Genomic DNA, 13,796 nt, shown 5'->3' on the forward strand with positions numbered 1-13,796 from the left:
CAGATGTGGTCAAATAATAAAATAGGTAATAGCCCAAGATGAAAGTGGGACAATATTTTTTTTATCTATGACACAAAATATGGTCATTATTCCCCCCCCCCTGCAAGAAGCGCCACTTTCATGCCTCTGCTTGTGTGGGACAGCGAGGGAAAGCGGGCGACAGCGCATCACCACAGCAACGGGCTGCTGGAGCCGCTCACGTGGCCTCGGCGGGAGCGCGCCGATGACGTATTTTGGGCGCGCGGGGCAGCGCGAGCTTCCCTTCCGAGCTGTCGCTGCTCGTCTCCCCTCACGGTATCGGCGAGAATGGCGGTGCCGGCTCCCCAGAAGCGTTATTATAGACAGCGCGCTCACTCCAACCCGATGGCCGATCACGCCTTCGATTAGTGAGCAATAGTTGTGGAGGGGGAGGTGTAATTGGGGAATTATGGATGTGTGAAGGGGAGGGGATGTGCAAGAGGGCGAGGAAGGGTAGGGGGAAGAGGAATCTATGTGTGAAAAGGATGGGGGAATAAAAGATTTGGTCCTTTATGGGATGGAGATGGTAGTTCATTGAGGATGCGATTTATTGTATTTTCTTGTTTGTCTCCAGCCCCGTTAAGCCTGAGGAGATGGATTGGTCTCAGTACTACCCTGAATACTTCAAGCCACTTTCTGAGAAAGATCATCACGATGATGAGAAAGATATGACCGACAAAAATAATTTAAAGTTTCAGGTGGAATTTGCAGACATTGGATGTGGCTATGGAGGCCTACTGGGTAAGAGTGTGTTACTGGAGCAATGTTCTTTGTCAGTCTGGATATACTTTATCGGGATTTCAATATGGCCTTTGATAATCGACTAATGAATAAGGTTAGAGAAGGTAGAGTCAAGGGGCAAGTAGCAGATTACGAGCTAACAAAGATAGAAAGTATGGAGTGGGAGTAAAGGGTAACTATTCAGTGAAAGTACTGGAATACAATTACCCATCTGACACCATTCAGTTTACATTAACAGGGCAAAGAAAGCAAGAACTGTGTATAGGAAAGTTGGGCGAGGGCCTGGGTGGACCATAAATAACGGCATGAACTGGTTGGACTGACAAGCCTATTTTTGTGTTGAACATTTAGTTTGAGTTTAGTTTTAGAGATACAGTGTGGAAACAGGCCCTTTGGCCCATTGAGCCCGTGCTGGCCATGATCACCCACACTAATTCTGTCCTACACAGTAGGGACAATTTAAAGAAACCAACAAACCTGCATGTCTTTGGAATGTGGGAGGAAACCAGATCACCCGGAGAAAATCCACGTGGTCACAGGGAGAGCATACAAATTCCGTACTGACAGCACCTGTAGTCAGAATCGAACCTGCGTCTCTGGTGCAGTAAGGCAGCAATTCTACCGCTGCACCACATTCTGCAGGGAATATCATTAACTAAAATTGTTACATTTGGGTTGAATCTGGAAGGGAGCATATAGTTTTCAGTATGGAAACTGGCCTTTCAGCCCAACTCATCCACACCAGCCAGGTAACTGGGTCAGTCACATTGGCCTAGTTTGGCCTGTGGTGTGGGCTGTGATCCCACACAGTTGTCACTAAGTTTTGTTTTAATGTCGCTTGTTTTAGTCACCTGTGATACCCTCGAGATGCTCTATTAGTGCTACATTAAGCCGATTATCCTCAATCCTGCAGAGATCTTGTGTGCTTCATTTGTATCAGGTGGAGGGTGGGAAACACTGCGGGTAGTATTGTTTGGTGTTTTACAAAAGTTCTTAATTCCAGGAAATTTAGCACCGAAACCAGACTCAACACTAATGAGACATCTTTGTTTTTTTTTAACAGTTGAGTTATCTCCTCTCTTCCCCAATTCCTTAATTCTGGGGTTAGAAATCAGAGTGAAGGTATCTGACTATGTCATAGATCGTATCAAATCCCTCAGAGCTTCAAACCCTGGAAAATATCAGAACATCGCTTGCATCAGAAGCAACGCAATGAAGTATTTACCAAACTTCTTCAAGAAAGGACAGGTACAGTGTTTGGCTCATTCCGTGACTGATTCTGGTTATGTAACTAGACTAGTCTACTTACATAAACTTAACTGGCACAGGTTTAAGGTGTGAGGGGAAAGACATAATATGAACTTGAGGTGCAAGTTTTTCCACACAGAGGGTGGTAGGCATATGGAATGAGCTGCCAGAGGAGTAGTTGAGGCAGGTAAATACAAAATGCTGGAGTAACTCAGAGGGACAGGCAACATCTCTGGAGAGAAGGAATGAATGTCATTTCGGATTGAAACCCTTCTTCAGACTGATGTCAGGGGAGTAAGCGTGACAGATAGAATGTACCAAGATACCAAGATAGGGGGTGTTGTGGAAAATGAAGAGGATTTCCAAAGTCTACAGAGTGATTTAGGCCATTTGGAAAAATGGGCTGAAAGATGGCAGATGGAGTTTAATGCTGATAAATGTGAGGTGCTACACCTTGGCAGGACAAATCAAAATAGGACGTACATGGTAAATGGTAGAGAATTGAAGAATACAGTTGAACAGAGGGATCTGGGTATAACCGTGCATAGTTCCTTGAAGGTGGAATCTCATATAGATAGGGTGGTAAAGAAAGCTTTTGGTATGCTAGCCTTTATAAATCAGAGCATTGAGTATAGAAGCTGGGATGTAATGTTAAAATTGTACAAGGCATTGGTGAGACCAAATCTGGAGTATGGGGTACAATTTTGGTCGCCAAATTATAGGAAGGATGTCAACAAAATAGAGAGAGTACAGAGGAGATTTACTAGAATGTTGCCTGGGTTTCAACAACTAAGTTACAGAGATAGGTTGAATAAGTTAGGTCTTTATTCTCTGGAGCGCAGAAGGTTAAGGGGGGACCTGATAGAGGTCTTTAAAATGATGAGAGGGATAGACAGAGTTGATGTGGACAAGCTTTTCCCTTTGAGAATAGGGAAGATTCAGACAAGAGGACATGACTTCAGAATTAAGGGACAGAAGTTTAGGGGTAATATGAGGGGGAACTTCTTTACGCAGAGAGTGGTGGCGGTGTGGAATGAGCTCCCAGTGGAAGTGGTGGAGGCAGGTTCATTGGTATCATTTAAAAATAAATTGGATAGGCATATGGATGAGAAGGGAATGGAGGGTTATGGTATGAGTGCAGGCAGGTGGGACTAAGGGGAAAAAAATTTGTTCGGCATGGACTTGTAGGGCCGAGATGGCCTGTTTCCGTGCTGTAATTGTTATATGGTTATATGGTTTATATGGTACTCGGAGACAGTAAGACTGGTGGGAGAACTGGGAAGGGGGAGGGGATGGAGAGAGAGGGAAAGCAAGGGCTATTTGAAGTTACAGAAGTCGTAATGTTCATACTGCTGGGGTGTAAGCTACCCAAGCAAAATTTGAGATGCTGTTCATCCAATTTGCGCTGGGTCTCACTCTGACAATGGAGGAGGCCCAGGACAGAAAGGTCAGATTGGGAATGGGAGGGAGAGTTAAAGTGCTGAGCAACCGGGAGATCAGGTTGGTCTCTGCGGAAAGCAGAAAGGGGTGGAGATGGGAAAATGTGGCCAGCAGTGGGATCCCCTGGACGTGACGAAAATGTTGGAGGATTACAGTATATGCTGTATGCGACGGCTGATGGGATGGAAGGTGAGGACAAGGGGGACTCTGTCCTTGTTACGAATGGGGGGAGGGGGAGCGGTGCTGCGGGACATCGAGGAGACCTTAGTGAGAGCCTCATCCATAATGGAAGAATAGGGAACTGCTGTTTCCTAAAGAATGAGGACAGTTGAGGCAGGTTCTATAACAGCATTTAAAAGATATTTGGACAGGTAGGAAAGATTTAGAGGGAGATGGGCCAAACATGGTCAAATGGGATGAGTGTAGATGGTGCAACGTGGTCAAAGGGCATGATTTCTTGCTTTATGATTCTGGTCACCCAGAAAGCTCAACCATTGATCTAGGTGCACATTCAAATTATACCAGAGCAGCTGGGGATTTCTATTTTATGAAATCTGCAATTAAAATGAGAGGTTGTGGGATATTTTGCATCAACCCAAGGTGGCAGAACAGGACTCAATTTAACGTTTAAGGGGGCGCTCGCTGCACCCGCTCGTTGCTGTAGCTAGTTTTGATTGTCTACCCAGGCCCATGTGGCGGCAGTGGCGTGCTGTATTATAAAAATTCATCTGGTTCAGCAATATCGTTTAGGAAAGGAAATAAGTGACCTGGCTTCTATGTGGCTCTCAGCTACCTGCCGAAATGGCCAAGTAAGTTGCTCAGGTCAGAGCCACTTAGGAACAGGCATTAAATGTAACCTTTGCTAGTGATGCTCTTGCCCCACAAAATCTAAATTCTGGAGCTATTGTCCTAAACCATTATATTTTGAATTCCCACCCAAGTGAATGTATAGCCACTGGATATATTTAAGGCTGAGAATAGATTTTGTTTGCGAGTAAAGAGGTATAGGAGTTGAGCAGAAAAGTGAACGAGATACAAAATCAGTAGGGCTGAATGGAATACTGTTGTTTCCTATATTTAATATTTATCCATTTTTCTTTTCTGCGAAGTACATTCTTTTCAGTTTAGACTTTTTCTATTTACAGCTGAGCAAGATGTTCTTCCTTTTTCCGGATCCACATTTTAAAAAGACGAAGCACAAATGGAGAATTATCAGCTCAACATTGCTGGCTGAGTACGCCTACATTCTGCGTGTAGGGGTAAGAGCCCTTTTGTTCTGTGTGTAATTGGAAGGTGTACACTACCAGGGTTTAATTGAGAGATATGTGCAAATGAAGTTTCCCATACATGTAGAATTTCTAAAAGAAAGAAGACTGCAAAAAAAAGACATTAGTGCAAAAACGTAATTAGAAAAAAAACAAGTACAAGGAAGAGCAAGAGATGGACTGTAATGTTCTGTTGCTATTATTCCGTATGCCAATATATTCTTTCTTAAATAAGGGGACCAAATGTAGAATTTAGTCTTTTGGACGAATCAGGCATTTATTGAGTGAGGGCAGCCAGCCCGAGGGTGGAACGAGGCTCCCGTCGGAGCGGCCGAGCTCGGGGAGGTGCGGCGCTCGCAGCCCGAGGGAGGTTCGGCGCCCAAGTCGGGGCAGCCCAGCCCGGGGAAGAAGCGACGCCCAAGTCGGGGCGGCCCGGTCCGGGGAAGAAGCGACGCCCAAGTCGGGGCGGCCCAGTCCGGGGAAGAAGCGACGCCCATGTCGGGGTGGCCCAGCCCGAGGCTGAAGACGGCGCAGTACTCACGTGAGGGTGGCTGGGACGGTGTTCTGGCGGTGGTGGCCTGAGTCCGGGGTTCAGCCGCGGGCCAGCGGCTGCGTCTGCAGAACTGGTGGGCGGCAGCTTCAACCACCCCGGGCCGCGGTGTTTGAGCCGCGGGACTGTTTTAACATCGCCCAGTGGGGTATCGCCCCAGCGCAGAGGGAGAAGAGGAGGGAAGAGACTGCGGATCTAAGACTTTTGCCTCCATCACAGTGTGGAGATGCTGGGTGGACTCACTGTGGTGGATGTTAATATGTGTTTATTGTTGTTTATTGTATTGTATTATATGTATGACTGCTGCAATTTCATTCAGACTTCGGTCTGAATGACAATAAAAGGCTATCTATCTATCTATAGCAAGTCCAGATCCAGTTGCTGGGCCCTGTTTTGCTGCTGTCCGTTAATTCATCATCCCCTGCTTTAAATGTCTCTGCCAGAGTGAGGGCATCTTCAGCTGTCTGGGTACAGTACTATGGAATTAGCTTCCTTGAACCGTTCTCTTTTTTCTTTGATAATCCTGCTGTGCATCTTGGAATGATTATATTTTAAGCTTTTAAGTGAATTGCAACTTATTGTAGCCAGATTGGGTTGTGGGGATAGTTATAACCCCTCAGTTAAGTTTTAAAATGAGTCAAAGCTATTAATATGGTGTTGTTTAATGAAATAACAGTGCTGTAATGGCCATATTTAATATTGTTATCCTGTGATTTAAAAAAAATAAATAATGTGTCTGCACTTTCTCCGCTTTAGGGTCTGGTCTATACCATTACTGATGTGCAGGAAGTACACGAGTGGATGGTCAAACACTTCACTGAGCACCCATTGTTTGAAGGTGTACAACTAGAGGATCTGGTGAGAATCACACATGTATTTATGTCGAAGTCGCAACATAATTGCATTTTTTGTCTTGGGTGTATTTCTAAAGCATAATATATAATTGGAATGCTTTGGGCTTCGGTAGTTTTTACCAACATTTCCCACTTTTTATGCTAACTTTGCAAAGCTATATTTCCTTTTGTATCAATAGTACTTTGGTTGAAGCTAAACAGAAGTTCGTCAGCTTATTTAGCCTTGCTAGCCCCATCCTAGCACAGTTTAAGGATAAGGGGGAAATCCTTTAAAACTGAGATGAGAAGAACTTTTTTCACACAGAGAGTGGTGAATCTCTGGAACTCTCTGCCACAGAGGGTAGTCAAGGCCAGTTCATTGGCTATATTTAAGAGGGAGTTAGATGTGGCCCTTGTGGCTAAGGGGATCAGAGGATATGGAGAGAAGGCAGGTACGGGATACTGAGTTGGATGATCAGCCATGATCATATTGAATGGCGGTGCAGGCTCGAAGGACCGAATGGCCTACTCCTGCACCTAATTTCTATGTTTCTATCCTGTTCTGGTCCAATCAATCAAGTACACTTTCAGCAGGAATCTGGAAAATGAATTGAATTTTCCCCCCTTCCCCAGCGTTTGGCTGCTGAGCTGCTTTCTTTCAGCTGGTATTTTGCTCTGTCCATAGAAACCTACACAAAGGATTCCACACTTTGAGTGGATAGAAAGTCAGCTTGGATCTTGTGTCAGCTTGGACTTACATTCTAAAACCAATGATGTCTAGGTTTCCTGTGCAATATTAGGGATCTTGCATAAGTATGATTTGCAAATGTCAAATAAAAAAAGTTGGCGTCAGTTTTGTCAGCATGTTTAGCCACGTAGGCAGTGCACCCATCTTGGGTTAATTCTTCCTGTTATATCATATTTATAGGAATATACTGTCACTTTGTGATCTTTTGCTGTGTTTGGAGGCAAGGATATTTTTTGAGTTATTGCTGCATGACCGTATTGCACGATCCCATTTCCACATTTGTGGGAGCACGTTGTCCTTTTCCCCTTTAACGGTAGATGGAGATTGACCAGCAATGGGGGATACTTTTCTGAAGCCTATCTTTTTTCTTTCATTTAAACCAGAAGGATGACATCATTATTGACCGTCTGGGTGTGTGCACGGAAGAAGGTAAAAAAGTATTGCGGAATGGCGGACAGAATTTTACTGCAGTATTCCGACGAATTGAGGGAAAAAACCTGAAGCTGACAAATGAAGGGGAAAAGTCCTGAGGAGAGCACTTCTGGCCTTGATTTTACAAAGACAGTTGAAAGGCACGTTGCTCAGTTGGACAATACTGGGTGTCTTGTTTTAGCCTCAGCCACTGGGCCACTGCATTGAAGAATGCGCCATCTCTTTTTTACAAAAAGCATAAAGCGAGACAAAATAAATCTGAGCAAGTTTTAATAACTGTCACTGCGTGGTGGGTAGGTATTTTGCTGTGCTAACAGAAGCATTGAAAATCTGTCTGCTTGTGCCAATTTTGAGATGTTTTATTTTATCCTTCAGTAAAAAGTGAGGAACACATCATTATAATCACCCCTGTAGGAAATCCCGGTGAGCAGTTTGCACTGCGAGTTATCACCATGGCTGTTTATTCTAGCAAGTTTGCATTGTTGCTGTGAGATTTGTGTGCAAACATGTTAGTTCAGAAATAGACACAAAAAGCTCTGAAGAAGGGTCTCGACCCAAAACGTCACCCATTCCTTCTCTCCAGAGATGCTGCCTGTCCCACTGAGTTACTCCAGCTTTTTGTGTCTTATCTTCGGTTTAAACCAGCATCTGCAGTTCCTTCTTACACGTGTTAGTTCAGAGACTTGCTTAAACCCTAGTTTCTCGCACTCCTACAGAGACCACACTTCATAAATAATTTAGCAGCTTTGGAGCATCTTGCAGTCATAGAAACATAGAAATTAGGTGCAGGAGTAGGCCATTCGGCCCTTCGAGCCTGCACCGCCATTCAATATGATCATGGCTGATCATCCAACTCAGTATCCCGTACCTGCCTTCTCTCCATACCCTCTGATCCCCTTAGCCACGAGGGCCACATCTAACTCCCTCTTAAATATAGCCAATGAACTGGCCTCGACTACCCTCTGTGGCAGAGAGTTCCAGAGATTCACCACTCTCTGTGTGAAAAAAGTTCTTCTCATCTCCGTTTTAAAGGATTTCCCCCTTATCCTTAAGCTGTGACCCCTTGTCCTGGACTTCCCCAACATCGGGAGCAATCTTCCTGCATCTAGCCTGTCCAACCCCTTAAGAATTTTGTAAGTTTCTATAAGATCCCCTCTCAATCTCCTAAATTCTAGAGAATACAAACCAAGTCTATCCAGTCTTTCTTCATAAGACAGTCCTGACAACCCAGGAATCAGTCTGGTGAACCTTCTCTGCACTCCCTCTATGGCAATAATGTCCTTCCTCAGATTTGTGGACTTGCAGTCATAGTGATGCCTTTCTCTTTACGCCTAAGGGAATTTATCACACAAGCACCAGGCTATGTTACTGTCCTAAATAATTTTGCCCTTTTTAGCATAGCTGTTTTGTGTGCCATCTACGATCTGTCATAGGATCAACCAAGGCGAAAAGGTTGTGGGTTCAAATCCTATTTCAGACAACGAGCACAAAATCCAGGCTGGCTCTGTAGTGTGGAACAGAGTGATGCACTGTTGGAGGTTGCAAATGGTGATGCCTTTAATCTAAATACAAATCCTCTGGCACCAAGGAGCATTATGCCACTGTGCTGGCCAACTTTCCTCCCTCTGCATAAAAAATGGATCATTGCTATCCATTTTGTTTGCCATTCATGGGATCTTGCAGTGCATAAGTGAACAGCTACTTGTGCATATGCAACATTAACAACATTTTAGAATTGAATTATGTTGCATTTTGCACCATCTTGAGGATGTAATGAGAAATGTCTTCATTCGTTTTTCCTTTCAACTATCTTTTAGCTGAAAATTGTATTAAAATTGACAGATCTTTTAGGAATAGCTATTTTTGAAACAAAATTTATCGCCATTTTCCTATGTGGCCTCCGAACTCGATCTAAGCCAAAATATATTTTATTCATTATTCTCATCGGTTTCATCGAACAATTTTTGTATAAGCCAGGGTAGTCTTCCAGCGCAGAGACAGGCTGGGGAGACATGAGACAGAAGATGCTGGAATCTTGAGCAAAAAAACAAACTGCTGGAGGGGCTCTTCTGTCTACTCACAGAAATGGGTCGTTCAGCCCACTGTGCCTATGCTGAGCATCAAATACCCATCTATACTGCTCCCATTTACCAGCACTTCTTCCTGAGCCTTCTTTGCCTTGGTGATTCAAGTTCTCATGTAAATACTTCAATGTTGTTGGTCTCTCCTTCCACCTTCCCCTCGGACAATTGCATTCCCAATTCCAAACATCCTTTGGATGAAAGAAAATCCTTCCTCGGGTCCTGGCGTCTCATCTTAAACTGAAAGTATCTGATTTTGGGCACCTCAGTTATAGGGAATAGTTTCATATCAGCTATCTTATTTATACCCCTCATAAATTTGTAGACCACCATCAGGTCCCACCTCTGCCTCCTCCACTCCAAGGAACATGAGCCCAGCCTTCATAGTCTCTCCTCTTAACTGAAGTGCTCTATCTCAGGCAACATCCTGATGAATGTCCTCTGCATTCTTCCAGTGCAGCCACATAATTCCTATAGTGTGGTGACCAAAACTGCGCAGTCCTTCAACTGCGTCAGGTACACTTTGACACCAGTCATAGATCAAGTTTACTGTTCTATCTTAGACACTGATTCTTTGGCCATTTCCATTGAAATTGCTTTGGTTTCAGACAAGTGGGTTGGTAACTACAGCACGGGGCTTGTAAAATGACAATAATTAACCGAAAGGTTCATCATATGAGTTAAGGCTCTAAATACTGAAATGCATACATGGCCTTTTGACCCAGAATATGGAGATTAGATAAGGATTCTTTGGGTTTAGGGAATATTTTGTAAGCTTGTTCATGGCCTTACAAATAAAAAATGGTTTAAAAATAAATATCTGGAATGTGTTCCAGGTTAGCAGACACCCTTCCATTTTTTGTTTATTCTTGCTTATATCTTTGAGTTATGAAGCTGTTTGGATGGAATTAGAACATTTATGAAATGCATTCAGAATTGAAAAACTACAGATTTCTAACCATAGATTGGGTGTCTTCAGAAAAAGCTTTCAGTTTCTGACCACCGAAGGTACTGCTGCTTTTGGTACAAAAAGGTATTCTTGCAGCCCGTGGCTTGACCTATGTGGTCACCAGGATTACAGTGCAGGATTGACATCTATTGATCTTGATGGGTTGTGTTTGCATGTAAAACTTAACCTAAATGGAAAGCTTTGCCCTGGCGATCTGCCCAGCTTGGAACAATTAAATGAGTAGAGATATGGCTAATGTACTAAGTATTTGCTCAGGACTCTGTGTCACTTGGCTTGAGTTGATGGTCATTCTCTGACAGAAAGTCCAAATCTGTAGTGTCCAGTGTGTGATCTCAAAATATTATGCAAAAGAAAACAAAATCTTGTCACTGAACACATTGTTCCTTAAAATTCATTGGGTGCGTTGAAAACAAATAATGGGTTTGGGAATTGATTCAATATTAAAATTGTACACCACCTGATTTTGTAATTCTTATTGACCATTCTAGTGGAGTGACATTTATGTTATTGAAGTATTCATTCTATTTAACAACCGTTGACATAACAGTGTTAAAAGCTAACTGTTTTACATACGGGAATGTAGCTGTGCTTGGAACCTAGAAAATCAACAAAGATTTTTAAATCAGTTGAATTATTGAAATGAAAATAGTCCCCTAACCATTAATAGTAAGAGTAAACGAGTACTTACCAGTACGAAGTTTGATCTGTATTTTATGAGGAGTTACGATGAGGGATTACGTGAAGAACCCACCCAGCGCGCAGGCGCGGCATACTTCCAAGCAGCGGTGTGGAATCACAGATAGACACTAGTTGAAGTAAAGATAGTGAAGACCAACGAGACATTAGTCCGAATTTGATCTATATAATGAGGGTGGGAGCGGAGGGCACGTAATCCCTCATCGTAACTCCTCATAAAATACAGATCAAACTTCGTACTGGTAAGTACTCGTTTAATCTTACTATTTTACTTCGGAGTCACGTGAGTGACTACGTGAAGACTTCAAAGGTCTGTGATTTCAAACCGTGTAACAGTTATATCACTCACTGCCGAAAGATCATCGAGGGAGGAAGTGGTAGCTAGAGACCAACAAGTTTGTTTAGTTATAAAAGAAATATTTATTAACTGTAACAAAAAAACAAAATAGCTCCCATGGGCTTTAAATCATAACTTTGCGGTTGTTAAAACGGTATCCGCAAAGACGTCCTGTTTCGTCACTGGTTTGTTGTAAAATTGTGGGAATGTCGATTCCCTTGACCATCCCGCTGCTCTGAGGATGTGGTCGAGGGGAACCTGCATCCTATCCGCCGCTGAGGTGGACGCTGCCCTGGTTGAATGGGATTTAAAAACATTTGTGTTAATCCCTGCCATGCTGAGGACCTGTTTCAACCATCTGGATAATGTTTGGCTGGTTACCCGTCCAAAAGGCTTTCTGTGGCTAACCCATAAGGCTTTCTCTCTCCCTCTTAGCGTTTGGGTTGTGTCTAGGTAATGATGAAGGTGGGTCACCACACACAGCCTAGGTTCTGGAGGGTAAGCCCGGAAGATCAACGGGGAGTTTGATGTACCTGGTCTACTTTGTTTTACCAACCCCGGCATGGTGAAAGTAATGGTATCTGGGGTGGTCACCATGTAGTTCAGATTAAGCTGATGGAGCGACTGAACCCTTTGAGCTGAGACAAGCGCCATGAGCATGAGGGTTTTGTAAGTGGCCTGTTCCAGGCTCAGGGATCCCACCGGAGGCCAACCTCGAAGGTGTGTGAGAACTACACTCACATCCCACATGTGAGTGTATCTAGGTGTAGGGGGTTTGGTATTAAAGATCCCCTTAAGGAGTCTGATGACTAGAGGGTGGGATCCCACACTATGCTGTTCTATCGGCATGAGGTATGCGGACAGTGCGCTCCGAGCCGTATTGATGGCACTGTAGCTCATCTTGAGGTCATGGTGCAGGTGGGCCAGGAACTCCAGCACATCCGAGATCGAAGTCGTCGTGTAGGATGTCCCTGCGTCCAGACAGTACTGTTCCCATTTTCCTGATGAAGGTCAGGTACTGTTTCTTGGTGGAAACTCGCAGGGATGCCGACATGGTGGTGATTGTTCTGTCTGATAACCCCAATCCCCGGTAAGGCCTGTTCAAAATCTGGAAACCAGGAGTTTCAATTTTTGGTGGCATGGATGGCTAATGCCAGTTACCGGGTGAGTCAATAATTGGGGGTGGTGTTGAAGGACCATTGGTGTCTCTACCACCATGTCGTGGAACATTGGGAACCATGGTTGGGTAGGCCAGTCGGGCACGACCAGAATGCCAGAGGCTGAGTCTGCCTGAATTTTCTGGAGTACCCGACTGATGAGGCAGAAGGGAGGGAAAGCATAGAAAAAAATTTTCCCCAGTCCAGCGTGAACGCATCTACCGCTGCTGCCTCTGGGTCTGGTTCCCAAGCCACATACATGGGTAGTTGGTGATTTAACCTAGACGCAAACAAATCTATATCTGGCGTACCATATTGCTTGATAATTTTAGCAAATAATTTTGGGTCCAACATCCATTCGATGTTGTCGTTGAATTTTCGTGACCTGGTGTCCGCCACTAAATTTAGTTTGCCTGGTAAATAGGCAGCTGATAGCCAAATATGTCTCTCGACACACCATTGCCAGATTATAGCAGTTAATTTGTCGCATGATACTGATTTAATGCCACCCATGTGCTGGATATAAGATACTGCCGTAGTGTTGTCGATCATAATTCTAACATGCACGTGTCGCATACCAGATGCATATGCTTTTAGCCCATAAAAGGCGGCGAGCATTTCCAAAAAGTTAATGCCCAGTGATTGTAGTAGCGATGCCTCTGAGTTAGTCCATCTGCCACCTGTGCTGTCTTTGGAGTTAGTAGCTCCCCAGCCTAAAGCACTGGCATCCGTTGCAATGGTTATGTTAGGATTGGTTACGGTGATAGGACTGTGACTGTGCCAAATATTGTCAACCCACCACTGAAGTTCTGATTTGGCTTCAGCGGGTAAATCCATTTTGCGATTATAATGCCCCCTATGAAGGCGTAATGCATGAGTCCTTGCTCTTTGTAAATTTTGATAATGCAAGGGCCCATGTTGGGCAGCCGGAAATGCTGCTACTATAGAGCCAATAACTCTGGCTACATGCCGTATTCTAGGTTGTGGTGTGGCAATTAAATGGCTACAAGCTTCAATGAGTGAAACTGTTTTGTTTCTGGGCAGAGTGACAGTCATGTGAATCGTGTCAATAGTGAAGCCTAAGTAATCCATGTTAGTAGTAGGCTCCAATATTGATTTATCTGGGTGGAGGATAAAACCCAAAGTTTCAAGGAGTTGTTTAGTGGCTAACACTCCTGCGACAGCTTGTTCCCGTGTTCTTCCTAATATGAGAACATCGTCCAGATAGGCCACTACTAAATGTTTTAGTTCTCTCAATTTCTTCATGGCCACTTTAAGAA

At 44.0% G+C, this 13,796-nt stretch overlaps 1 protein-coding gene across 1 annotated transcript; it reads left to right on the forward strand.

Moving 5' to 3' along the window:
- Positions 1 to 105: 105 nt before the first annotated feature.
- Positions 106 to 7,553, forward strand: mettl1 (methyltransferase 1, tRNA methylguanosine). Its single transcript, XM_055664633.1, has 6 exons — positions 106 to 386; positions 593 to 759; positions 1,823 to 2,007; positions 4,593 to 4,706; positions 6,019 to 6,120; positions 7,227 to 7,553. Exons 1-6 carry the CDS (start codon positions 121 to 123, stop codon positions 7,371 to 7,373), a joined length of 981 nt encoding a protein of 326 aa, XP_055520608.1. The 5' UTR covers positions 106 to 120; the 3' UTR covers positions 7,374 to 7,553.
- The last annotated feature ends 6,243 nt before the right edge of the window (positions 7,554 to 13,796 follow it).

Source organism: Leucoraja erinacea, chromosome 40 (assembly GCF_028641065.1).
Source record: "Leucoraja erinacea ecotype New England chromosome 40, Leri_hhj_1, whole genome shotgun sequence".
Lineage (NCBI taxonomy): Eukaryota > Metazoa > Chordata > Chondrichthyes > Rajiformes > Rajidae > Leucoraja > Leucoraja erinaceus.